Source organism: Oncorhynchus tshawytscha, linkage group LG15, assembly GCF_018296145.1.
Source record: "Oncorhynchus tshawytscha isolate Ot180627B linkage group LG15, Otsh_v2.0, whole genome shotgun sequence".
In the NCBI taxonomy this organism is placed as follows: domain Eukaryota; kingdom Metazoa; phylum Chordata; class Actinopteri; order Salmoniformes; family Salmonidae; genus Oncorhynchus; species Oncorhynchus tshawytscha.
This window is the reverse complement of record NC_056443.1, coordinates 6,304,879-6,332,464: the sequence shown is the minus strand read 5'-3', so window position 1 is coordinate 6,332,464 and position 27,586 is coordinate 6,304,879. Positions and strand designations below refer to the sequence as shown.

The following is a 27,586-nucleotide window of genomic DNA, read 5'->3' as shown; positions in this document are numbered from 1 at the left end:
TAACCTCAATGAAGGTGAGCAACAATAAAGCTCATCTGGCACAATTTATATTGTGTAGGCCTAGACACACATTGAATTGAGATATTATTTAACTATAACGAACACATTCAACTATAAGTAACACACTGAGAAAATAAAATAACACCCCACATTTGAATAGTCTAACAGATTATGGATCTAAGTCCATTATAGGCCTGATATACAGTGCCTTCAGAAAGTATTCACACCCCTTGACTTTTTCCACACTTTGTTGTGTTCTGAAGTGGGATTAAAATGGATTTAATTTATTTTTTTGTCAACAATCTACACAAAATATTCTATAATGTCAAAGTAAAAGAATGATTTTAACATTTGTAAAAAATATTTTAAAAAGTCAATTATTTTTTTCACAGTTGAATCTGTGTTTGAAATTCACTGCTCGACCAAGGGACCTTACAGATAATTGTGTGTGAGGTATAGAGATGAGATGATATTTAAATGACTATGTTAAACACTATTATTGCACACAGTGAGTCCATGCAACTTATTATGTGACTTGTTAAGCACATTTTTCACTCCTAAACTTATTTAGGCTTGACTAAATAACAAAGGGTTTGAATACTTATTGACTCAAGACATTTGATATTTTTATTTTTAATTAATTTGTTTAAAAAAAAAATCAAAAAACAGAATTCCACTCTTATGTTGTTATATAGAGGCATGTTATAGAAGCACGAGAAGCTAGTCATTCATAACTTTTTTGTGCACCTTCATTCACTCTCATTTACTGTCTCACCCCCTTCTCCAGTCTCTCACATTTGGTATCCTCTCAATATCCTCTCCTGACCTCTCTCAACCCGACCCTTCATTACAAGCCCTAACCCATCCATCCCATGCACCAAACACTGTCTCACTCCTCTCTCAATCCCCCCCCCATTCACCATTTCCATCCCATCCCACCCCATCCTCATTCCCTCTAATCTTCTCATATCTCCTCGCCTCCATTGGATTTTTCACACTGAAGACCACCCAGGAAGTATATGCTGTGATGAAATGTCCTTGAATCTATTCAGTCAACATGATTGTTATCAGAGAACACAAGATATATGGTCAATTTCTTTAACGGGAGTCTATTTTGTTGTGTGCATCTCTAACAATAAAGATTTTAAAGCTGATCAATCCCCTTTGGTTAATGGCCAGACTGTGGACATTAAAAACAGATCGAAAGGCAATAATTTAAGATAACAATGCCTGTGCCGACCCGAGCCTATTGTTCCTCTTTTTAATGATTGATTATGTAGCCTATGGAGTAACTCATTCCTTCCCCTTTTCCATTCATGTTTTTTCTTAGAATGAGCTCAGAATCGACAGGGATAGTGATAGGCTAACCGATAATCCGATTATCTAATGAAAGCTTTAGATGGCTGAGATATGCTCAGTGTTTCATAACTGAAGGATTGATACCTTATTGATACAATAAATCATCAAGAATATGTATCAAGAAGAGGATGTGATAGGCCTATGTAATGTCATCCCACAGGGAATAGAACAGAATAGAACAGATCAGAAAAGAATAGAACAGAATATAATAGAATAGAATAGCCATGGACATCTGTGGGAGAGTGGTGACACGTATTACAGTATTATTGTTGCTCTCCCCAGTGAAGAAGTCCCATGATTTAGTCCCATCCCACATTTACTCCAGACAATAATCCTCTCTCTAGATGTGACCTCTTGACCAATGCATGCTATCTCTCGGAGGCGGAAAGCTCTCCACATTCCATCCCCCACTAAAGACCCATAGCCCTGCTGTTGCTGCTGCTGTTGTTCCTGCTGCTGCATTGTAATTGGGCGAAGCACTAGGACCCCGCGGACAACACTCTCTGGATGACACAGAACAAACTGCTAGTTGAGTTTTGGCCACTCAAACATGGAAATGTTGAACTGACAGCGCAGAACTAACTCGGCACTCTGAATTGGACGATAGGTAGGCTAGACCTATCATACCGCCACCGGGGGATTGTTTTTGTGGAGAGATCGATTTTGGGAATCAATGTCTACGTGCGCAACTGGTGTTTTATTTTATGGGTTTGGATTTAGGCTGCTGTGCAATAGTATGATTTTTAGTGTGTGTCGTTTGCTCTGGGTGTAAAAGTGCTGAACATTAATATTTTAACCAAATGGATTATGTTCATTTTGCGCAAAAGCTCTTATAAGAAGTTGTTTTGTTGTAATGTTCTGGATATGTTTTCGCAGTATACCTTGCTAAGTGAGTGATGATTGATTTGGATATGTCAGCACCGCTGAGCGCTCATCCGCACACTCCATCATTCCTGGACTGGGGAAAGTAAGAAACCACCTGTTGTGAATGCTTTCTGGAACTTCCCACGGATATACCTCGGCGGCTAAAACAAGACATTGGAAAGGCGTGCGCAGAACGCACAGAGACATGTAAAGCCGGTATGCTTTACACGGAACACTGAGAACTCGTTTTGTATTCATGGGACAGGCACAGGCTAATAATCCTATTTTAATTTATTGCTATTACCTGTAGTTAATTATGTCGCCATGGTGGCACGGGTTAAGATGATGAGTCCTGTCTTGGCCACCAGTTGCTGTTGCGCTCAGAATGGCTCGCGAGGACGCGGTGAGGTGCCTGCGCTGCCTGCTCTACGCTCTCAATTTACTCTTCTGGGTAAGAGAAGCGGAGACCCCAGCAGGTGGCCTGGTTGTGCCCGCGCTCACGCTACACAATGCAGACAACTTTATACCCCCCCATTCCATCCACCCCAACGCGTGCCTCCATGGCGGAGTGCCTGCGCGAGGGTTACAGTATTTGATCATAATGACCGGTTACTTTATACATAGGCCTGCACCATACATTTTCTTGTAGAAAAACAAGTGTGCAGAAACTGCACGTTTGGCATTCTAGTGCATGCTATTTATAGGCCATTACATTTGATAAGTGCTCCAGGGTTGTTGTAGTGGGTTATGCAAGTGTTGAACACATGGCAAAATGCCCCCTAGGCAACATTCTGTTGCCATACCAATTCCCTGGATTGTATTTCACTGCCATAAGCTTTTTCAGACAAAACCTATTTTGAGTGGAAGTGTTTACTGTAGGCCTACTTGGTGAAACTGTAATGTTACGTGTGTGTCTGTGTGTAATGTGTGTGTCTGTGTGTTCTATATCTCTGTCTATGTGTGTGTGTGTGTGTGTGTGTGTTATGCTCCCTCAGCTCATGTCGATATGTGTCCTGGGGGTGGCTGCTTGGCTCAGGGACTACCTGAACACTGTGCTCACCTTGACAGCTCACACCAGGTGAGTGATATGGATTTCAATGTTGTCACCTCTCAGTGGGCAAGTAGGCAGGTACTGGCAGGAACAGAAGGGAGATAACAGGGAGAAAGCGGGAGAGGAAGCTAATTAGTATATATGAGCTGGAGCAGTAAATAAGAAGAGAAAGAGAAAAGAGCGGAGGGCTGTTGGATTTATGTCTCACTTCCTCAACAAATCCCCTCGACTCATACCTGGCAACCTTTCCACAAATCATCAACCGCATAACGTTTTAATTCAACAGTGTCTTATCACCTAGACCTGTCCACAGATCACCATCTCACCCCTCACTGGCCCCTGACAGTAACTGCTGCGGTAGAGGATTCCTACATTCCTACGGAGTGTAATCACTATTTACTGCTGGCTGCTGTATTAATAATAATGCAACAGGCCACACAGAGAGAGGGGGGGGGGGAGAGAAATAGCAGGATGGATAGATAAATAAACAACAAGTCTGCCAAGTTACCCCCCCCTCTCTCTCGCTGTAGGCTGGAGGAAGCAGCAGTTCTCACCTATTCTCCGGCTGTCCATCCCGTCATCATTGCAGTGTGCTGTTTTCTTATCATTGTGGCCATGGTGGGCTACTGTGGCACACTGAAATGCAACCTTCTACTCCTGTCCTGGGTACGTGTCTGAATGAAATGAGCGTGTGTTTGCTTGTGTGTGTGTGTGTCTGTGTGTGTGTGTGTGTGTGTGTGTGTGTGTGTGTGTGTGTGTGTGTGTGTGTGTGTGTGTGTGTGTGTGTGTGTGTGTGTGTGTGTGTGTGTGTGTGTGTGTGTGTGTGTGTGTGTGTGTGTGTGTGTGTGTGTGTGCGTGCGTGTGTGTGTGTGTGTGTGTGTGGAAACTGTGACGAGCTTGGTTTAGTTGGAGAAGCGGGTTGTAATTGCTGTAGATCTTAGGTTTTCTTTAGCTATCGGTGTTAGTTACACATTTATGCAACCTTGGAATACATACACGCACACGCACATACACATGCACACACACACACAGTGTCCCACACACACAGTGCCCCACACACAGTAGCCCTCCCTATCTATCTTCATGTGCCATTGTCCTCATCATCTGTAACAGCCTAATGTCCTCTACATTTCTTTAAAGTAATATTATTGTGCCCTCAGAAACCCTGGAACAGGCCAGTAAATTCACCCAACAGCTACACAGTTGCGTAGTTCCACCGTTCATACACAGTCGCGTAGTTCCACGTTCATACACCGGAGGGAAATGCAACGAGAATTCCCCCCTCGATTTTACAGCCGTTACTCATCTGACGCAGCGCCACGATGGTCATTCATCATCCCATAAGCGTGTGGCGCCGCGTCTTGTGTTAGCAAACGCCCCCCTCGCGCAGGGCTGCGTTCTGAGCGAGCGAGGGCCTGGTGCAGGGATGTTGCCGGTGTGCAGCGGAATGACGCTTCCGTGGATAAGTACAGCTGTAAAACTATTCACCGCTGCTGCTGTCTGAGCCTGCCTGAGTAATGGTACCCTGGGCACTGATGGACGGCCAGAGAGAAGGAGGGGGAAGAGTCATGGAATCCTGACCTGTTCACCGGACGTGCTACCTGTCCCAGACCTATTATTTGACCATGCTGGTCATTTATGAACATTTGAACATCTTGGCCATGTTCTGTTATACTCTTCACCCGGCACAGCCAGAAGAGGACTGGCCACCCCTCATAGCCTGGTTCCTCTCTCGGTTTATTCCTAGGTTTTGGCCTTTCTAGGGAGTTTTTCTTAGCCAATGTGCTTCAACACCTGCATTGCTTGCTGTTTGGGGTTTTAGGCTGTGTTTCTGTACAGCACTTTGAGATATCAGCTGATGTACGAAGGGCTATATAAATACATTTTATTTGATTTGATTTGAGAGGGAGAGAGTAAGAGAGAGCGAGGGGGAGAGATGGACAGATAAGGGTGTGATTATCTCAATCACTCACCATGGTCAGTGCGGGACAACAAAAAGAGAGAATGAAAGAGAAACAGGGAGAAAGGTAAGGAGGTTAAGAGGTGGATTGAGTCAGAGCAGGTGAAGGGGAAGGAGAGAGAAACCCACTGAGGTACAGAGAAGAGAGAGAGAGACAACCCCCCCCAAAAGCCATTTCCATCCAACCATGCATGCAGATGACTAAACAATGTATCATCTCTGTGCTTACAGAGCATGTGCTACGGAGCATTACTTTACTGCACATGTGTTGTATACATAACATGTATTCCCATACAGAAGCAATTGTGGCAGCACAACGCACTATTTCCATTGACCAATTGTGTCATGCATACAAAAACTATAACAAGGCAGGTACATGATTACTCATATTCCTATAGAGTGGAAGGGCAGGACACCGGAGAGGAAAGGGTGGGGTGGCGCCTGTTTTGTGGCTCTATCTCCCAGGTGTGCTGTGTGGGGAGACAGAGAGGGAGGGGGTTCCTGTGTCCGTCTCTCCCCGACCAAAGTGGCTGTATTCTGGGTCTCCCTCACGCTTCCTCCACCCCTCCATTGGGACTTCATTCATTCCTCTCTCCTTGCAACTCTGCCCTGGCATTCTTGTGTTTCGCTGGCGCACTGCGGAGACAATATTATCTCGTTTGAGCAGGACAATGGGTAACGCTATCCCACAAGTCTCCACTCTCTCCACTCCACCTCTTATGGAGAGGTGGCTGAGAGGGGTGAGTGGCGCTTGGGTTACCCACGCACCCATTCACCAGCTGGTGCGTCCCTTTCAGAGGAACGCCTCCCACAGCCCCAACTCTGCTCTTTACCTGAATAACACCCCCCTCCTTCTTCCTTCAATTATAGCTGTGGTGGGCAATTGATGGTTCCCTGGCTATAAGCTCAGTTAAAACCTTTATATGTAATAGATAGTCATGTTTCTGTTGTGGACTAAGCAAGTGAAAAGCGTCAAAGCGTCCATTTAATGTCTCTGAGGGGTTGTTGGGATGTTTGTAGATGTTTACATGCGTGCAGTGGTGCGTTGTGGGATATTGTGGGTATGTTAGGGACGACTGCAGGGTCTTAAGTTTCTCTGAGACGCTGTTCCAGCGAACGCGGAGAAAGGTCGCTTAAAAATAGTCCCTCCTTAAAGACGCCAAACAAATCCCCCTTAGCCTCAACTTATACCGCTCCCCCTCTCGCCCTCTCACTCTGTCGTTCCTCCACCTCTCTTTCCCCGTCGTCCCTTTCTCGCCCTTGTATACGTGTTAATTGAGTATCAGCGAGGGAAGGGAAATATGCTGTAAGTCTCTCTACACAGGAGGAAATCCATTCTTGGAAGCCTTGACATTCCATTCAAACAACTGCAACCCTCCTCTAACCTCAGTGTGTGTGTGTGTGTGTGTGTGTGTGTGTGTGTGTGTGTGTGTGTGTGTGTGTGTGTGTGTGTGTGAGAGAGCTTTCTCCCTAAAATGAAATGTGTGAAACATAAAGACACATCTATGTGAGAAAGGTAATACACTGAGTGCACAAAACATTAACACCTTCCTAATATTAAGTTGCACTCCCCTTTGCCCTCAATTTGTCGGGGCATGGACTCTACAAGGTGTCGAAAGCTTTCCACAGGGCTGCTGGCCTGTGTTGACTCCAATGCTTCCCACAGTTGTGTCAAAATGTCCTTTGAGTGGTGGACCTTTTTTTTTCAATTTAAAGTTTTATTAAGTTTTCTTGTTTTTCAATCAACCAACAAAACACATTCCACATTCACAGATGTGACAGGCTTAAAAAAAAAGAAGTTAAAATATATAATAATAATAATTTAAAAAAATACAATTATAATAAAAGATTAAGAAAAAATAATATATATATATATTTTTTGGTGTATATATATATATATGTATGTATGTATATATATATATATACATACATGCACATAGCCACATATACACACACATACACATACGTACACATATACATACATACATTCACACCCATACACACACACACATCCTACATACCTACACGTACTCACAAAGAATAAACATTTTAAAAACATATATAAAACTAAACTTGCAGCAGCACTATCAAGGTTCTTATTAGCTATTTCTAGCCTTCGCTGAGACGACGAGCCAATAATTAGTTTTTAGATTTTACAGCACCTTACACAACATGTATCTGCACATTTCCCTAGTCACCCCATTCACTCTGTCCAGTTTGAAATATAGTTGAATAGTGGAGACCAGAGTCTATCAAACTTGGGCTGTCTCTTGTGGAGGTCATGAGCTTTTCAAGAGGGTGAAAGTCAACAATCTGGTCAATCCACATTTTAAATGTAGGAGAGGTATTAGAGGCCCACAATAGAAGAATACATTTCTTAGCAAAGTATGTAATAGTCATAAGCTAATTTTCTCTGTCAGGATCAAGAACAAAGTCCTCCTGGGCATTAAGAAGATAGATACACGCATGGGGTCATATCAAACTGTACATCTAGTATTTTCTGTGCAGCAGTATGTATAGATTGCCCGAATCTGGCAATCTCTCTACAGCTCCAAAATACATGCATATAGGTTCCACTTTCAGAGGTACATCTTTTACAGTTAGGAGACATATCTGTTTTCATTCTATGGAGTCTCAAAGGAGTGTAATAACATTTGTACAAAAATGTGTAATTAGATTCTTTCATTTTTACATTAGTAGAGGTGCAATATACCCTGTTGCAAACCTCCACCCATGGTGGACCATTCTTGATACACACGGGAAACTGGTGAGTGTGAAAAACCCAGCAGCGTTACAGTTTTTGACAACCTCAAACCGGTGGACTTGGCACCTACTACCATATATCGTTCAAAGGCAATTAAATATTTTGTCCTGCCCATTCATCCTTTGAATGGCACACATCCACAATGCATGTCTCAATTGTCACAAACTTAAAAATGATTAAAAATGATCCTCCCCTTCATCTACACTGATTGAAGTGGATTTAACAAGTGAATAAGGGGTCATAGCTTTCACCTGGATTCACCTGGTCCGTTTGTGTCATGGAAAGAGCAGGTGTTCTTAATGTTTTGTACACTCAGTGTATATGGAAAGCAAGAAGGGTCGAGGGAAGTTTCATATTCTCTTCACACCTGGAAATCGTCCCTGTAGAATGGTGAAGTATTGATGTACTGTTTGTGTATGTCTTGGTATGTGTGTGAAGGAGTGTGTTAGAGGGGGGTTCGAAGGGTGAAAGGTCACACTCTGAGAGAGAAGAACACAGGGGAGATGTTTTTGAGTGGTGAGATGATTTTCTGGGTGAGAGGTGTGTGAGTGTGTGTCTGTGTTGTTTGGGACTGGCCTGCTCTAAATGGAGTGTAGCACTAACAAAGGCGAGGCAGAGCCATCTGTCTGCCAATAATATCTACACTCCAAACAAACAGGCTGTCAGACATACCCTGTACCACTGACATGCCCCTAATAGAATAGCTGACACACACATTACTCTTCATAAGACCTGTGTGTGTGTTTGTCTGGTGTGTGTGTGTGTTTGTGTGTGTTTGCACAGCTGTGTTTACATGAAAGTCTGAAAGATTGAAAATAGTAGTGTTTTCTGTTGTGTTTATGTGAAATTGTGGAAATAGGTGTGTGTGTTGTGTGTGTATGTGCATGTATGTGACATGAGTGGAACAGGCGTCTGGAGATTGAAGCACATGACATCACTACTCATTGTGTGGGAGCACTCTTTCTCCCACCATCCACCATGACGATCAATCACTCAGACAAGACACTACACAGTACATCTCTGTCTAGCCTCAACACTAACATTCTCTCTCTCTCTCTCTCTCTCTCTCTCTCTCTCTCTCTCCTCAGTACTTTGGCAGTTTGTTGGTGATCTTCTGTGTAGAGTTGGCCAGTGGGGTGTGGACGTATGACGAGGTGAGTGCAGCACAGATTTTCTATTTGCTGTATTTCTATGCTGCAGCTCTATGTGTGGTGGCCCTATAGGCCTGTCTATATTTTGTTCTGTGCTATGAATAAACATGAATGCTAGTCATGTCCGGCTCTGCTCAGAGAGCTCACCTCCTTCTCTGCTTACTGGGGCTACCCAATTAACAACATGACCAGTGCAGGGCACAGGCCAAATAGCACAGGGAAATGGTACTGATGCTATATATGAACAACCGGAAAATCTAACTGGAAGAAACTTCCAGCGTCTCAAAATTCCACAATGTCCCTAAAGTGTTGTTGGGTGAAACCAGGTTCCACTGCGTTTTTTCATTGCACCCCTCTAATCAGGGACTGATTTAGACCTGGGCCACCAGATGGGTACAATTCATTATGAGGTAGAACAGAAAACCAGCAGGCTCCGGACCTCGTAGGGTAAGAGTTTAATACCCCTGAGATAGGGTATAATTGTGTCCCCGTTCCCATCCCTCCCTCGTTCCCCTCCCTCCCCCTACCTACTCTCTCCCTCCTGCTCAGGGTGTGGGTGTTTGAACACAATGGGCAGGGCTCTCTATTACAATGGGTTCTCCCCTACAGGGCTGCCCCTCCCCTGGTCCAGGGGCTTATCTCTCCACCATGAAAGAGCCCACAGTGGCTTTGATGTCCCCTCACAGTATGTGGGACTCGCTCCGACCGCGCAGGTGTGTTTGTGTTTGTGTGTGTGTGTGCAGCACCTGGTCACTGGCTAGAGCAGTGTGTATGGCAAACTGAGAAAGTTGTGTATGTGTGTGTGTGTGTTTGGTACTTGGCTACAAGCCTGAGGATGTGTGCGTGTAGCACTAGCACCTGGCCTTTGAGTCCACAGTGCCACCCGCCTCCCTCCTAATCAGAGTGTGATATACCTGCCATGCCGCAGGGGGCTGTGGGTATTGTAGTCTTTGTGCCTTGTCCTTTATCAGAACCCTGCTAGGGCAGCACCAAGGTGACGCACCTGGCCTCAGGGGAATTCTGGGTAACCTGGGTCATATTATGCTTATCACAATCTCATTACAAGACCAGGAGAGAGGAGAGAGGGATAAAGAGTGAAGGAGAGAGGAAGGAGGAGGGGATGGAGGCCCAGGGGTGAGTTAGGTGGAGGTTTTATTGGAGAGGAGAGGGGGATGGGTTATGCATGCTAAGTGTGTCCAACTGTGGGTCTGCAGATTAGCTCTAGTCTGGTTCCCCAGAGCCCAGACATGGGTAATTGTTTAGACAACAAGCCATCGTCAACCTCATCAACTACAGACTGGAGTGTTGGAGGCCTGGGAAACACTAGAGGAGAGAGTCAGAAGTTGTGTGTTTGAAAATAATTGTGGCATGGTCAGAGGATTGGATTATATAACTAGGCTTGAAACAGAGCTGGTAAACAGAGCTGGTAACTAAATATACACCACTGTGACTGTTGCTCCATTACGGTTTCAGGGCTTTCTGTTGAATGTCTTGTGACAATAATACATCAGCTGTACATGAAATGTTCTCAGCTGAAGTTGAACTGAAATTTATGGCTGAACTGAATGTAACTATACTGAATGAAATGGAGTTTAGGGCTGACCCCATTTAGTCGACTGGGCAATTGTTTGGTCGATAGGCAGTTGGTCGACCGAGATTTCTTTAGTCAAGCAGTAGCAAAAATAAAATAAAATATCATGGTGTACAAGACCCCTGTCTGACTCGAGTCTGTCTGAGTGGAATGATCCATTGTGGAGGTCGTGGGGATGGTACAGTCCATCACTATGACATGTGCTGCTGAAATTGTACATGGTTCTATTCCGTAGGAACAATGGTGCAACACTAATAAAAATTATATTATTTTTATAACAGATGCGGTTTCTACCGCTGTTCCCGGTTCCGAAACACATCAGTGTGCTGTTGAATTGGCACCTCTTCCTAGACCATGTCGCTACGTGCATGATAGCAAAGTTAACCAGCATAGGTGTTGAGAACAATGTGGTAGAGGCAGCAGCGGAGTTAGGAGATGAGAAAACAGCCTTTGCCTTAATTGTCTCAGAAAAGTGAGGAGAGAGGAAATCCCAACTAAATTAGGTTTATAATCAATAGCCGTTATAATAGGCTTTATAAATCATCCATATATATTTACAAAAATAGAGATCCTGCTTCTCTTGCCCATTTGAGTGTTTGTTTAATAGCCTACTGATTCTGTGAGCACCAAGCCTTCGTGAGCACCAACCACAACATGTCGGATAAACAATTTCACAAATTCGGCTGTTTTTTTAAATCTTTGCTATGCTGTCATAAAGGCTTTACACATTTTTATCTTGTTAAAACCGCCTCTCTGGTATTATTTATAATTTATTTAGTGTTGTTCACACTGTTCCAAATGATCAGACAATTCATAACCCTCCTTTTTCCTTGATCTCCTTCTTATTGTTGGTATTACTAATATTGTTATGATCATCATTATTTTTATAATAAGTAATGCCATTATCATTAGTAGACTTACTATAGCAGCCTTGTATAACCACCATCGAGCTGCAGGCCTAGGAGCGCATCCTGTTCTGTCTTAATAGCGTTACTTACAAAGGCCTATATTTCAATACTTACAGTTGAGGTCGGAAGTACACCTACACTTAGATTGGAGTCAATAAAACCAGTTCTGGAAGCTGGATAGGACATCTACTTTGTGCATGACACAAGTACTTTTTCCAACAATTGTTTACAGACAGATTATTTCACTTAAAATTCACTGCATCACAATTCCAGTGGGTCAGAAGTTAACATACACTAAGTTGACTGTGCCTTTCAACAGCTTGGAAAATTCCAGAAAATGATGTCATGGCTTTAGAAGCTTCTGATAGACTAATTGACATCATTTGAGTCAATTGGAGGTGTACCTGTGGATGTATTTCAAGGCCTACCTTCAAACTCAGTGCCTCTTTGCTTGACATCATGGGATTTTTTTTTTTAAATCAGCCAAGACCTCAGAAAAAAAGATTTTAGATCTCCACGAGTCTGGTTCATCCTTGGGAGCAATTTCCAAATGCCTGAAGGTACCATGTTCATCTGTATAAACAATAGTACGCAAGTGTAAACACCGTGGGACCACACAGCCATAATAGCGCTCAGGAAGGAGACGCGTTCTGTCTCCTAGAGATGAATGTACTTTGGTGCGAAAAGTGCAAATCAATCCCAGAACAACAGCAAAGGACCTTGTGAAGATGCTGGAGGAAACAGGTGCAAAAGTATCTATATCCACAGTAAAATGAGTCCTATATCGACATAACCTGAAAGGCCGCTCAGCAAGGAAGAAGCCACTGCTCCAAAACTGCCATACAAAAGCCATACTACGGTTTGCAACTGCACATGGGGACAAAGATCGTACTTTTTGGAGAAATGTCCTCTGGTCTGATGAAGCAAAAATAGAACTGTTTGGCCAGATTGACCATCGTTATGTTAGGAGTAAAAAGAGGGAGGCAAGCTGAAGAACATGACCCCAACCGTGAAGCATGGGGGTGGCAGCATCATGTTGTGGGGGTGTTTTGCTGCAGGAGGGGCTGGTGCACTTGACAAAATAGATATCATCATGAGGCAGGTAAATTATGTGGATATATTGAAGCAACATCTCAAGACATCAGTCAGGAAGTTAAAGCTTGGTCGCAAATTAGTCTTTCAAATGGACAATGACCCCAAGCATACTTTCAAAGTTGTGGTAAAATGGCTTAAGGACAACAAAGTCAAGGTGTTGGAGTGACCATCGCAATGCCCTGACCTCAATCCCATAGAACATTTCTGGGCAGAACTGAAAAAGCGTTTGCGAGCAAGGAGGCCTACAAACCTGACTCAGTTACAGCAGCTCTGTCAGGAGGAATGGGCCAAAAATCAGCCAACTTATTGTGGGAAGCTTGTGGAAGGCTACCTGAAACGTTTGACCCTAGATAAACTATTTAAAGGCAATGCTACCAAATACTAATTGAGAGTATGTAAACTTCTGACCCACTGAGAATGTGATGAAAGAAATAAAAGCTGAAATAAATAATTCTCTCTACTATTATTCTGACATGTCAGGAATTGTGAAAAACTGATTTTAAATGTATTTGGCAAAGGTGTATGTAAACTTCCGACTTCAACTGTATATAAGCTATAGTACTGTATCAATCAATCATTCATTCGTTCGTTCATGTCATCACACAGCATACTAGTCATTCATGATTTGAAATCCAATCAAGCATTTTCATTTTATAATAAAATATCAAAGCGAAATTTGAATAATTAGCATAAACTAGAAATAAACCGTTCCATTTTGGAAATTGCAATAGGAAAAAAATTGCAATCTCTGTTATGCTTATAATTGATTTAGTGTTGTTTATATTGTTCCAAATGGTCAGAGAAATGATTTTGTAATCTAACAGCTCCTGTTTGCATGGAGCAATTGCTCCTTACCTTATTTTTCTTGATCTCCAGTATTTTCCACAGCTAGTAAAATTTATTCCACACATTTTTTACCTCCTGAGCAACCAGTAAACATTCCCCCATTTTAAGTTTATTTGTCACGTCCTTTGCATCCACTTTGCCGTCACGTGTTACTGTAACGGCTCTCTTCTATCTCCTCCTCTGACGAAGAGGTAGAACAAGGATCGGACCAAAATGCAGCGTGATGATGATTCATGATATATTTTAATGAAGGAAAACCTATACATACAGAAACTACAAAACTAACGAAATGAAATAATGAAAACCGAAACAGTCCTATCTGGTGCAAACACAAAGACAGGAACAATCACCCACAAAATACACAGTAAAACCCAGGCTACCTAAATATGGTTCCCAATCAGAGACAACGAGAATCACCTGACTCTGATTAAGAACCGCCTCAGGCAGCCAAGCCTATGCTAGACACACCCCTAATCAGCCACAATCCCAATGCCTACAAAAACCCCAATATGACAACACAATAAACCCATGTCACACCCTGGCCTGAACAAATAATTAAAGAAAACACAAAATACTAAGACCAAGGCGTGACAGAACCCCCCCCAAGGTGCGGACTCCCGGACGCACCTCAAAACCATAGGGAGGGTCTGGGTGGGCGTCTGTCCATGGTGGCGGCTCCGGCTCGGGACGTGGACCCCACTTCATAAATGTCTTAGTTCCTCCCCCTCGTCCTGGGATAGTCCACCCTCGCCGCCGACCATGACCTCGTAGTCCTCACCCAGAACCCCACTGGACTGAGGGGCAGCTCGTGACTGAGGCAGCTCGGGACTGAGGGGAAGCTCGGGACTGAGGGGAAGCTCGGGACTGAGGGGAAGCTCGGGACTGAGGGGCAGCTCGGGACTGAGGGGCAGCTCGGGACTGAGGGGCAGCTCGGGACTGAGGGGCAGCTCGGGACTGAGGGGCAGCCCGGGACTGAGGGGCAGCCCGGGACTGAGGGGCAGCCCTGTACTGAGGGGAAGCCCAGTACTGAGAGGAAGCCCAGTACTGAGAGGAAGCCCAGTACTGAGAGGAAGCCCAGTACTGAGATGAAGCTCAGGCAGGTAGTTGGCTCCGGCAGATCCTGGCTGGCTGGCGGATCTGGAAGAGTCTGGTTGACTGGCAGATCTGGAAGAGTCTGGTTGACTGGCAGATCTGGAAGAGTCTGGTTGACTGGCAGATCTGGAAAATCATGGCTGACTGGCGGATCTAGCTGCTCTGGCTGCTCCATGCAGACTGACAGCTCTGGCTGCTCCATGTAGATTGGCAACTCTGGCTGCTCCATGCAGATTGACAGCTCTGGCTTCTCCATGCAGACTGGCAGCTCTGGCTGCTCCATGCAGACTGACATCTCTGGCTGCTCCATGCAGACTGGTAGCTTTGTGCAGACTGACAGCTCTGGCTGCTCCATGCAAACTGGCAGCTTAGGCTGCTCCATGCAGACTGACAGCTCAGGCTGCTCCATGCAGACTGACAGCTCTGGCTGCTCCATGCAGACTGACAGCTCAGGCTGCTCCATGCAGGCTGACAGCTGTGGCTGCTCCATGTAGACTGGCAGCTCTGGCTGCTCCATGCAGACAGACATCTCAGGCTGCTCCATGCAGACTGACAGCTCAGGCTGCTCCATGCAGACTGACAGTTCAGGCTGCTCCATGCAGACTGACAGCTCAGGCTGCTCCATGCAGTCTGGCAGCTCTATGCAGATTGACAGCTCAGGCTGCTCCATGCAGACTGACAGCTCAGGCTGCTCTATGCAGACTGGCAGCTCTGGCTGCGTTGAACAGGCAGGAGGCTCCGGCAGCGCTGAAGAGGAGGAAGGCTCTGGAAGCGCTGAACAGGCGGGAGACTCCGACAGCGCAGGAGAGGAGGAAAACGCTGGCTGCGCTGAACAGGCGGGAGGCTCCGACAGCGCTAGAGAGAAGGATGGCTCTGGCTGTGCTGAACAGGCGGGAGGCTCTGGCAGCGCTAGAGGAAAGGAAGGCTCTGGCTGTGCTGAACAGGCGAGGCGCACTGAAGGCCTGGTGCGTGGTGCTGGAACTGGTGGTACTGGATCGAGAACACGCACAGGAAGCCTGGTGCGGGGAGCTGCTACCGGAGGACTGGTGTGTGGAGGTGGCTCTGGATAGACCGGACCGTGCAGGCGCACTGGAGCTCTTGAGCACCAAGCCTGCCCAACTTTACCTGGCTCGATGCCCACTCTAGCCCGGCCAATACGAAGAGCTGGTATGTACCGCACCGGGCTATGCACCCAAACTGGAGACACCGTGCGCTCCATAGCATAACACGGTGCCTGCCCGGTCTCTCTAGCCCCCCCGGTAAGCACAGGGAGTTTGCGCAGGTCTCCTACCTGGCATCGCCATACTCCCTGTGAGCCCCCCAATAAATCTTTGGAGGTGACTCTCAGGCTTCCATCCGCGTCGCCGTGCTGCCTCTTCATACCAGCGCCTCTCCGCTCTCGCCGCCTCCAGTTCTTCTTTGGGGCGTCGATATTCACCAGGCTGTGCCCATGGTCACCAGGCTGTGCCCAAATTTTTGGGGCTGCTTTTCGGGTTTCTTTCTGCGCCGCCGTGTCTTTCTCTTCGACTCCATTCTCCTATAGCCCTCTTCGCACTTCTGCAGCGAATCCCAGGCGGGCTCCTGCACTCTCTCTGGGTCGACCGCCCACCTGTCTATTTCCTCCCAAGTCGTATACTCCATACTCCTGCTGTCCATAACGTCCTCCCATGTCCATTCTTCCTTTCGCTGCTCCTGCTGTCGCTGCCTGTTACCACGCCGCTCGGTCCGGGTGTGGTGGGTGATTCTGTAACGGCTCTCTTCTATCTCCTCCTCTGACGAAGAGCTAGAACAAGGATCGGACCAAAATGCAGCGTGATGATGATTCATGATATATTTTAATGAAGGAAAACCTATACATACAGAAACTACAAAACTAACAAAATGAAATATTGAAAACCTAAACGGCCCTATCTGGTGCAAACACAAAGACAGGAACAATCACCCACAAAATACACAGTAAAACCCAGGCTACCTAAATATGGTTCCCAATCAGAGACAACGAGAATCACCTGACTCTGATTGAGAACCGCCTCAGGCAGCCAAGCCTATGCTAGACACACCCCTAATCAGCCACAATCCCAATGCCTACAAAAAACCCAATACGACAACACAATAAACCCATGTCACACCCTGGCCTGAACAAATAATTCAAGAAAACACAAAATACTAAGACCAAGGCGTGACAGTTACGTTGTTCAGAGTTTGTTATAACCAATTTATTGATGTGAATGTGATATACTATAGGTTCTAATAGTCATGTGCATGTGATGCATGCATGTGTCACGTAAAGAGTGCAAGGGTTGAGAGGACAGGGAATGTTTTTCCTAAACAAATGAGCGATTTCGGTGACTGAACTTTCCAGTCAGAAATGGCTGTAATTATGTTGCAGCTTCAGCAACACAGACAGCACGATAAACACTGTTGATGTTATGTGGTGGTCGCTGCAGCAGGGAGGAGAGAGAGACAATGAGTGATAGTCACACAGTCATGTCATTTTTTTAAATACAGTCTGAGCCCGCCCTGGCACACTCAAATAAATTGTGGTTGGACTCCCTCTAGTCATTTGTGTGGATGAATTATTTCATCAAACAGTGCGCTTAAAGCATCAGACAAGCTCACTGCATATAGAGTGCCTTTGGAAAGTATTCAGATCCCTTGACTTTTTCTAAATTTTGTTACGTTTCAGCCTTATTCTAAAATGTATTAAATGTCTTTGATTTTTCAACAATCTACACACAATACCCCATAATGACAAAGCAAAGTTTTTTTAAATATTTGCAAATGTATTAAAAATAAAAACCTGATATCACATTTACATAAGTATTCAGACCGTTTAATCAGTACTTTGTATAAGCACGTTTGGCAGCCATTACAACCTTGGGTATGATGCTACCAGCTTGGCACACCTGTATTTGGGGTATTTCTCCTATTCTTCACTGCAGATCCTCTCAAGCTCTGTCAGATTCGTTGGGGAGCGTTGTTGCACAAAGGGGGATGGTGCAGGTTTTCATCAAGAATATCTCTGTACTTTGTTCCGTTCATCTATCCCTTGATCCTGACTAGTCTGCCAACCCCTGCCGCTGAAAAACATCCCCACAGCATGATGCTGCCACCACCATGCTTCATCGTAGGGATGGTGCCAGGTTTCCTCCACATGTGACGCTTGGCATTCAGACCAAAGAGTTCAATCTTGGCGTCATCAGACCAGAGAATCTTGTTTCTCATGGTCTGAGAGTCCTTTAGGTGCCTTTTCGGAAGCTTCCAGCCATCTGTCATGTGCCTTTTACTGAGGAGTGTGGCCACTCTACCATAAAGGCCTGATTGGTGGCAGTGGTGTAAAGTACTTAAGTAAAAATACTTTAAAGTACTACTTAAGTCGTTTTATGGGGTATCTGTACTTTACTATTTATATTTTTGACTACTTTTACAATTACTTCACTATATTCCTAAAGAAAATTATGTACTTTCTACTCCATACATTTTCCCCGACAACAAAAAGTATGAATGAGTAGCAGGACATGAAAATATTCCAATTCCAAAGAGAAAATCCCTGGTCATCCCTACTGCATCTGATCTGGCGGACTCATTAAACACAAATGCTTAATTTGTAAATGATGAGTGTGCCCCTGGCTATCCGTAAAAAATTCAATTAAATAAAAACATTTATGTACCGGCTGGTTTGCTTAGTATATGAATTTGACTTTCACTTTTACTTGAGTAATTTTCTATTACTGTACTGTATCTTTTACTTCTACTCAAGTATGACAGTTTTCCACCACTAATTGATGGAGTGCTGCAGAAATGGTTGTCCTTCTGGAAGGTTCTCCCATCTCCACAGAGGAACTCTGGAGCTCTGTCAGAGTGACCATCGGGTTCTTCGTCACCTCCTTGACCAAGGCCCTTCTCCCCCGATTGCTCAGTTTGGCTGGTCAGCCAGCTCTAGGAAGAGTCTTGGTGGTTACAAACTTCTTCCATTTAAGAATGATGGAGGCCACTGTGTTCTTGGGGACCTTCAATGTTGCAGAAATGTTTTTTTCCTTCACCACAATGCTGTATTGGGCTCTACGGACAATTATTTCGACCTCATAGCATGGTTTTTTTCTCTGACATGCACTGTCAACTGTGGGACCTTATATAGACAGGTGTGTGCCTTTCCAAATCATCTCCAATCAGTTGAATTTACCACAGGCTCCAATCAAGTTGTAGAAACATCTCAATGATGATCAATGACAACAGGATGCACCTGAGGTCAATTTCAAGTCTCATAGCAAAGGGTCTGAATACTATTTCAGTTTTTGTATAAATTTTCAAAAAAATAAACTTTGTCATTATGGGGTATTGTATGTAGATTGATGAGGGAAAAATGGAAAATGTAGTTGATTTGTTAAAACACATAGAATGTGTCTATATATGGAAAAATACGTCGAAAGAACAGATGACTCTCGGTCGACCAAGATTTATTTTTGTCGGGGACAGCCCTAATGGAGTTACACTGTTATGTTCTGTCCAAGCCTTCAGTTCATAGGTCAGATATGATCAGTCTGAAGTCCAGGATGCCCAACTATGGCCTGCAGCGTTACCAGTGGCTAACACACACCTGGAACACCTTCCAGACTGAGGTGAGAGGTCACTACCCCAGAGTTCACCACCCCAGAGGCTACACACATCCTACACAAACACTTAGTGGTTTTATAAGATATTATAAGTATTTATGAGAGGTTATTAGTGTTTTAGTGCTTTGAATATGCAAGATTGTTAGTTATAAAGGGCTGGTAATGTATGTAAACTTTCGTTGACTGTGTGTTCCCCAGTTTAAGTGCTGTGGGGTCATCTACTTCACTGATTGGCTGGAGATGACAGAGATGGAGTGGCCACCAGACTCCTGCTGCTCCAATCAGTATCCAGGTTGTGCTCGACATGCCCACTACCGTGACCTCAGTGACCTTCACCAAGAGGTGAGTGCCCCAGTGACCCTTTTATTATTACTTTTTATTGTTATTTAACCTTTATTTAACCAGGTAGGCCAGTTGAGAACAAGTTCTCATTTACAATACGACCTGACCAAGATAAAGCAAAGGAGTGCGATAAAAGCAACAACACAGAGTTACACATGGGATAAACAAACGACCAGTCAATAACACAATAGAAAAAGTATATGTACAGTGTGTGCAAATTTAGTAAGGGAGGTAAGGCAATAATAAGGCCCTCTGACCTCATAGCAAGTGTTAGGTGGTGGTTAGACCTCTGTTGACCTGTTCACCTGCTGAACCCTCTGACCCTACCTTGAAAAGTGTTATGATCATTACAAATTATCATTACGGCTTTCTGAAGCCCCAGGTGGATCTGCCAATGCCTTATTGACATACCTTCCTCTGTGACATCATCAGAAAGGGACACACAGTCTTACATTTTCCCATTCACCAATTGAGTAAACCTGTTAGTTCAGAAGAGACAGAAACAATAACAAGAAACATTTTGATATATCAAATCAAATCAAATTTATTTATCTAGCCCTTCGTACATCAGCTGATATCTAAAAGTGCTGTACAGAAACCCAGCCTAAAACCCCAAACAGCAAGCAATGCAGGTGTAGAAGCACGGTTGCTAGGAAAAACTCCTTAGAAAGGCCAAACCTAGGAAGAAACCTAGAGAGGAACCAGGCTATGAGGGGTGGCCAGTCATCTTCTGGCTGTGCCAGGTGGAGATTATAACAGAACATGGCCAAGATGTTCAAATGTTCATAAATGACCAGCATGGTCAAATAATAATGATCACAGTAGTTGTCGAGGGTGCAGTAAGTCAGCACCTCAGGACTAAATGTCAGTTGGCTTTTCATAGCCGATCATTAAGAGTATCTCTACCGCACCTGCTGTCTCTAGAGAGTTGAAAACAGCAGGTCTGGGACAGGTAGCACATCCGGTGAACAGGTCAGGATTCCATAGCCGCAGGCAGAACAGTTGAAACTGGAGCAGCAGCACGGCCAGGTGGACTGGGGACAGCAAGGAGTCATCATGCCAGGTAGCCCTGAGGCATGGTCCAAGGGCTCAGGTCCTCCGAGAGAAAGAGAGAAAGAGAGAATTAGAGAGAGCATACTTAAATTCACACAGGACACTGTATAAGACAGGAGAAGTACTCCAGATATAACAAACTGACCCTAGCCCCCCGACACATAAACTACTGCAGCATAAATACTGGAGGCTGAGACAGGAGGGGTCAGGAGACACTGTGGCAACATCCAATGATACCCCTGGACAGGGCCAAACAGGAAGGATATAACCCCACCCACTTTGCCAAAGCAAAGCCCCCACACCACTAGGTTTAGAGGCAGAGAATCCCAGTGGAGAGAGGGGAACCGGCCAGGCAGAGACAGGCAGAGACATCAAGGGCGGTTCCGTTCACTCCAGAGACTTTCAATCATATGACCCACTGAAGAGATGAGTCTTCAGTAAAGAATTAAAGGTTGAGACCGAGTCTGCGTCTCTCACATGGGTAGGCAGACCATTCCATAAAAATGGAGCTCTATAGGAGAAAGCCCTGCCTCCAGCTGTTTGCTTAGAAATTCTAGGGACAATTAGGAGGCCTGTGTCTTGTGATTCAACAGAAGATCTCTTTGTTTATTGGGACCTAGAACAAGCATCTCTGTTTTGTCCGAGTTTAAAAGTAGAAAGTTTGCAGCCATCCACTTCCTTATGTCTAAAACACAGGCTTCTAGCGAGGGCAATTTTAGGGCTTCACCATGTTTCATTGAAATGTACAGCTGTGTGTCATCGCATAGCAGTGAAAGTTAACATTATGTTTTCGAATGACATCCCCAAGAGGTAAACTATTTAGTGAAAACAATAGTGGTCCTAAAACGGAACCTTGAGGAACACCGAAATTTACAGTTGATTTGTCAGAGGACAAACCATTCACAGAGACAAACTGATATCTGTCTGACAGATAAGATCTAAACCAGGCCAGAACTTGTCCGTGTAGACCAATTTGGGTTTCCAATCTCTCCAAAAGAATGTGGTGATCGATGGTATCAAAAGCAGCACTAAGGTCTAGGAGCACGAGGACAGATGCAGAGCCTCGGTCTGATGCCATTAAAAGGTAATTTACCACCTTCACAAGTGCAGTCTCGGTGCTATGATGGGGTATATAACCAGACTGAAGCATGTCGTATACATTGTTTGTCTTCAGGAAGGCAGTGAGTTGCTGCGCAACAGCTTTTTCTAAAATGTTTGAGAGGAATGGAAGATTCAATATAGGCTGGTAGTTTTTTATATTTTCTGGGTCAAGGTTTGGCTTTTTCAAGAGAGGCTTTATTACTGCCACTTTTAGCGAGTTTGGTACACATCCGGTGGATAGAGAGCCGTTTATTATGTTCAACATAGGAGGGCCAAGCACGGGAAGCAGCTCTTTCAGTAGTTTATCATGTTCGAATAGGGTCCAGTATGCAGGTTTTGAGGCCATGATTATTTTCATTATTGTGTCAAGAGATATAGTACTAAAACACTTGAGTGTCTCCCTTGATCCTAGGTCCTGGCAGAGTTGTGCAGACTCAGGACAACTGAGCTTTGAAGGAATACGCAGATTTAAAGAGGAGTCCGTAATTTGCTAGCCTAGTGCGTTAGAGCGTTGGACTAGTAACCGGAAGGTTACTAGTCAGTTAGGTGGTGAACTGATTTTTGTCCTCTGACGTCCTTGGGTAGGCAGAGGGAGTCTGGAAGGGCATCAAGGAATCTTTGTGTTGTCTGGGAATTTATAGCACGACTTTTGATGCTCCTTGGTTGGGGTCTGAGCAGATTATTTGTTGCAATTGCAAACGTAATAAAATGGTGGTCCGATAGTCCAGGATTATGAGGAAAAACATTAAGATCCACAACATTTATTCCATGGGACAAAACTAGGTCCAGAGTATGACTGTGACAGTGAGTAGGTCCAGAGACATGTTGGACAAAACCCACTGAGTCGATGATGGCTCCGAAAGCCTTTTGGAGTGGGTCTGTGGACTTTTCCATGTGAATATTAAAGTCACCAAAAATTTGAATATTATCTGCTATGACTACAAGGTTCGATAGGAATTCATGGAACTCAATGAGGAACGCTGTATATGGCCTGTAAACAGTAGCTATAAAAAGTGATTGAGTAGGCTGCATAGATTACAAGACTAGAAGCTCAACAGACGATAGCGTCATTTTTATTTTTGTAAATTGACATTTGCTATCGTAAATGTTAGCCAATCACATCAAGATTATGATCAGTGATTAGTTCATTGACTATAACTGCCTTTGAAGTAAGGGATCTAGGATACTTATATTCTGAATGGAGTGGAGATGATTTTCTTGGGGTTGGAGTTTTCTACTTAATACTTTCACAACAAGCTGTTTCCAATGGGATGACTATTTTCAGCCTGAAATGACCTGCCATGTTCAATGGTGGAGAGAAATCCATACATCTCAATTAGAGCCAATCACAGGCTTGATAGCATAGTATGCCTTCTGGCTGCTGCGGTTGCCAGATTGTTGAGACAGAGTGCAGATATTACGCCTCATCAAGCCCACCAGGGGACAAGGTATGCTGCTGTCTGAGGCTGAGGGGAACACACACACAAAGTCTAGTAGGGGGTGAGGTACGCCAAGCAATGCCAGCTAGTCTGCCAGTAGGATACAGAGAGAATACAAAGCAAACTCACTGTAGAGTCTCTCTCTCTCTCTATTTCTATTTTAATATTTCACCTTTCTCTCACACACCCACACAAACATACAGGCAGGCACACAGGCAGGCAGGTAGGTAGACAAACAGGTAAGCAGGCAGGCAGGCAGGCAGGCAGGCAAACAGGCATGCAGGCAGGCAAACAGGCTGGTTGGCATGCAGGCAGGTTGGCATGCAGGCAGGCAGGCAGGCAGGTAGGGCCACACACACTCAGTCTTCTTTCATATAGAGGGAAACACACTCATCTCCCCATCTACAGCTCAATCACTGTCCTGGTCTAACCCCAAACCAACCCTGTCCCCTATCCCATCTTCAGCTCAATCACTGTCCTGGTCTAACCCCAAACCAACCCTGTCCCCTATCCCATCTACAGCTCAAACACTGTCCTGGTCTAACCCCAAACCAACCCTGTCCCCTATCCCATCTACAGCTCAATCACTGTCCTGGTCTAACCCCAAACCAACCCTATCCCCTATCCCATCTTCAGCTCAATAACTGTCCTGGTCTAACCCCAAACCAACCCTGTCCCCTATCCCATGTCTGACCACCTCCACCTCAACATGTCTGTCTGCTGTGTTTAGTCAACAATGTTAACCCCCTAGCCGTATCAAAAGTTCCCGTGGCCATAGCAACAATTCCTCTCCCCGTGGTCCAGGCCAAGTAGTGTGGCTCTAGCAGGGTTTTAGCAGGCCCGGTGTGCCCGGTGCAGACTGCTAGGCTGCCCATTGTCACCTGGGTGAGAGGTGCTGGGTGAGCAGACTGTTCCTGCCTGACAAACACACCTGGATAGGCCTGCCTGAAAAAGATGGAGGGAGAGGGTGGAGAAAGGGGAGGTTGTGACAGTGGAAAAAGAGAGGGAAATGGGGGTGGGGGAAAGGGAGGAGGAGGTAAAGAGAGTCGATACAGGAAAAGGGGGAGAGAGAGGGAGGGAGAGAGGCTAGTAATTGTGTTAAATGTAAACTCTGAGAGGTTCTTATGAAAGGGTGTTTGCTGCTGCTGCTACGCCTCATTAAGTAAAACTAGGCATACAGAGGGACAAAGAGATGCTGTGTGTGTGTGTGTGTGTGTGTGTGTGTGTGTGTGTGTGTGTGTGTGTGTGTGTGTGTGTGTGTGTGTGTGTGTGTGTGTGTGTGTGTGTGTGTGTGTGTGTGTGTGTGTGTGTGTGTGTGTGTGTGTGTAGTGAGGATGAGTCAGTTAGTCAGTCAGTCAGTAGAGGAGGGAGTCAGTCAGTCAGAGGAGGGAGTCAGTCAGTAGAGGAGGGAGTCAGTCAGTAGAGGAGGGAGTCAGTCAGTAGAGGAGGGAGTCAGTCAGTATAGGAGGGAGTCAGTCAGTAGAGGAGGGAGTCAGTCAGTAGAGGAGGGAGTCAGTCAGTAGAGGAGGGAGTCAGTCAGTAGAGGAGGGAGTCAGTCAGTATAGGAGGGAGTCAGTCAGTAGAGGAGGGAGTCAGTCAGTAGAGGGAGAGTGGAGTCAGTCAGTAGAGGAGGGAGTCAGTCAGTAGAGGAGGGAGTCAGTCAGTAGAGGAGGGAGTCAGTCAGTAGAGGAGGGAGTCAGTCAGTAGAGGAGGGAGTCAGTCAGTAGAGGAGGGAGTCACGGGGAATGTGTAGAGGATCCTTTCTATCTCCTGTCTGTTTTCTCTCTCTTTCTTTATACCAGCCTCTCTCCCCCACGTTTACTACCCTTTCTCCACAGGACTTTCCTTTTCTCCCACTTTTCTCTCTCTCACTCTCTCTCTCACCTCTCTCTCTATCCCTTTCTCTCTCTCTGGCAGCAGTAAGGTGTAGAGTAGCTCAGTCTGGTATGTAGCACCACAGAGTGAATATCCCTCAGTCAGGAAGTAATAGACTGGCCTTTCTACACCTCCACTACGACTCCCTCTCTTTCCACTTCTCTACCGTCGTCCTCCCTTCCCCTACATCTCTCTTTCTCTCACTCTCTCCCCCTCTGTTTCTTTCTCTCCATGTACATGTTATCCATGTGATAGGATGAGAGAGCATTTTCATTTTGTTCCTACAGCAGATGTACATCTCACAGAAACTGTAAACTGAAACTCACAGAAACTGGTGAGACAGACAGACTGAAACATTGAAACAACATTAATATTATGAATGTAATATTAATATAACAAGGATCAAACGTATGCCATATTTCAACATGGAAAAGCTTCAACTCTTGTTGTGTTCATTTGTGTGTGTGTGTGTGTGTGTGTGTGTGTGTGTGTGTGTGTGTGTGTGTGTGTGTGTGTGTGTGTGTGTGTGTGTGTGTGTGTGTGTACTACAGGGCTGTGGGCCGAAGATCTACAGTTTCATCAGAGGAACTAAGCAGCTGCAGGTGCTGCGTTTCCTGGGTGTGTCTATAGGAGTGGCCCAGATTCTGGCCATGACCCTGACCCTAACCCTGCTCTGGGCCCTCTACTACGACCGCAAGCCCCCCGAGCCCACCCCGCCCGAACCCCCACCAGGAACCGACCCTGGACCTCTAACCATCACCCACGGACCCCAAGTGGAGGCTCCTAAATCGGGTAACACTCGCCTGGCTGAGGCCTGGTCCAATGCTGCGACCACGTCTAACGGACATGGACACACCCAGTTTGAGATGGAGAGGCTGTCCTAGCGGGGGGGTACACTGTCTACCCATCTGCCCCTCACACTACCCCTCTCCCCTACTTCCCAGACACTGAGAGAGGGAAATAATAAGGGGATGAGGAGAAAGTGTGAGACTAGATGAGGGGAGAGAAGGGGGTTGAGAAAAAGAGGGAAGGAGCTATGAGAGAGATTGGGCACAGGTGCAGGAGCGTGAATGCCCCCCCCCATGCCCCCTCTCTTTCCCGTAGGACAACATGTCAATGACATACTGGACTGTGGGACTTTTTAGGATTATTTTGTCACAGCTGGGATTGGAAATTGTAACGGAAACTAAATAACTAAGTCAATGCTTGCTCCTGTAGCGTAACCACTATCCAAAAGTGAGGAGCGGAGGGAATCGTTTTAGTTTTCCCAACATTCCTCCTCCTCGTTGGGAATGTTTGGGAATATCACCACTAGCACTGACTGGATGAAACCTGTTCAGCAAAGACTGCTGTAAGGACATGTCAACTATTCATCTCACTCAAAACACACCGAACCAAGGAAATTCAGTTTATCTGGATATTTGGAAATATCATGTCTTAATTTGACAGACCTGTTGGAATCCACAGGAACCACTCAGCCATATTCATGAGCGTTTGTGCACCAGTCAGAGTGTATTATCGTAGTCTACTATAAATGGAACATGATGTTGGCTATTTATTTCTGGCTCTGTGAGAATAATGCATATCAGCTCAAACAATAATCTGTGCATTTGATCATTTCAGAGGGGTTGTGAACTATACTGTGTTGTTTGCCAAGGAATAATAACACAACCAAGTGTTTGTTCTCTGATAAAGATCACTGTCAGCATGACACACTTAGGGATGAAAAAGAAAATGTTATTTCATCGCCACACAGCACATATCATAAACATTTGGAGCGAACAGAATTCATTCTGGGAGAACGATGAGAACGATATGTGGGAGAGTAGGGTCTTTCATTCTGAAATAACATACCCTGCTTTCAGTGGGGGCTGCTGAGGGAAGGGCGACTCATAATAATGTCGGGAACGGAGCAAATGTAATGGCATCAAACATATAGAAACCAGGTGTTTAATGCCATTCCACTCATTCTGCTCCAGCCAGTACCATGAGCCCTTCCTCCCAAATGAAGGTGCCACCAACCTCCCGTGCCTGTTTTCCATTGAGAATCCATAGTATTTATAGCTAGAAGGGCAGTCTGTAAACTGCAGCTGTCATCACCCACTGAATGTCAGAAACTACCCATAAGATCCTTTAAGGCCACTGGTGATTATATTTAATGTTTGCCCTCTAGCTGTGTGCCCCCTTACTGTGTGTCCCCTTGCTGTCTGTCCCCTTGCTGTGTGTCCCCTTGCTGTGTGCCCTCTAGCTGTGTGTCCCCTTGCTGTGTGCCCCCTTACTGTGTGCCCCCTTACTGTGTGTCCCCTTGCTGTCTGTCCCCTTGCTGTCTGTCCCCTTGCTGTGTGTCCCCTTGCTGTGTGTCCCCTTGCTGTGTGCCCTCTAGCTGTGTGTCCCCTTGCTGTGTGCCCCCTTACTGTGTGTCCCCTTGCTGTGTGTCCCCTTGCTGTGTGTCCCCTTGCTGTGTGCCCTCTAGCTGTGTGTC

General features: G+C 45.3%; 1 protein-coding gene across 4 annotated transcripts; it reads left to right on the top strand.

Moving 5' to 3' along the window:
- The first annotated feature begins 1,846 nt into the window (after nt 1–1,846).
- LOC112214281 (tetraspanin-12-like) lies at nt 1,847–27,377 on the top strand. Of its 4 annotated transcripts, none has more exons than XM_042298010.1 (8): nt 1,847–2,439; nt 2,592–2,674; nt 3,219–3,301; nt 3,805–3,940; nt 9,087–9,152; nt 19,193–19,300; nt 19,493–19,636; nt 25,656–27,377. In XM_042298010.1, exons 2-8 carry the CDS (start codon nt 2,609–2,611, stop codon nt 25,986–25,988), a joined length of 936 nt encoding a protein of 311 aa, XP_042153944.1. In that variant the 5' UTR covers nt 1,847–2,439; nt 2,592–2,608; the 3' UTR covers nt 25,989–27,377. The 4 variants fall into 4 exon arrangements, with proteins under 4 accessions (XP_042153944.1, XP_042153942.1, XP_042153943.1 ...); XM_042298008.1 differs by having other exon boundaries at nt 1,848–1,966; nt 2,236–2,674; XM_042298009.1 differs by having other exon boundaries at nt 1,848–2,439; nt 2,534–2,674.
- The last annotated feature ends 209 nt before the right edge of the window (nt 27,378–27,586 follow it).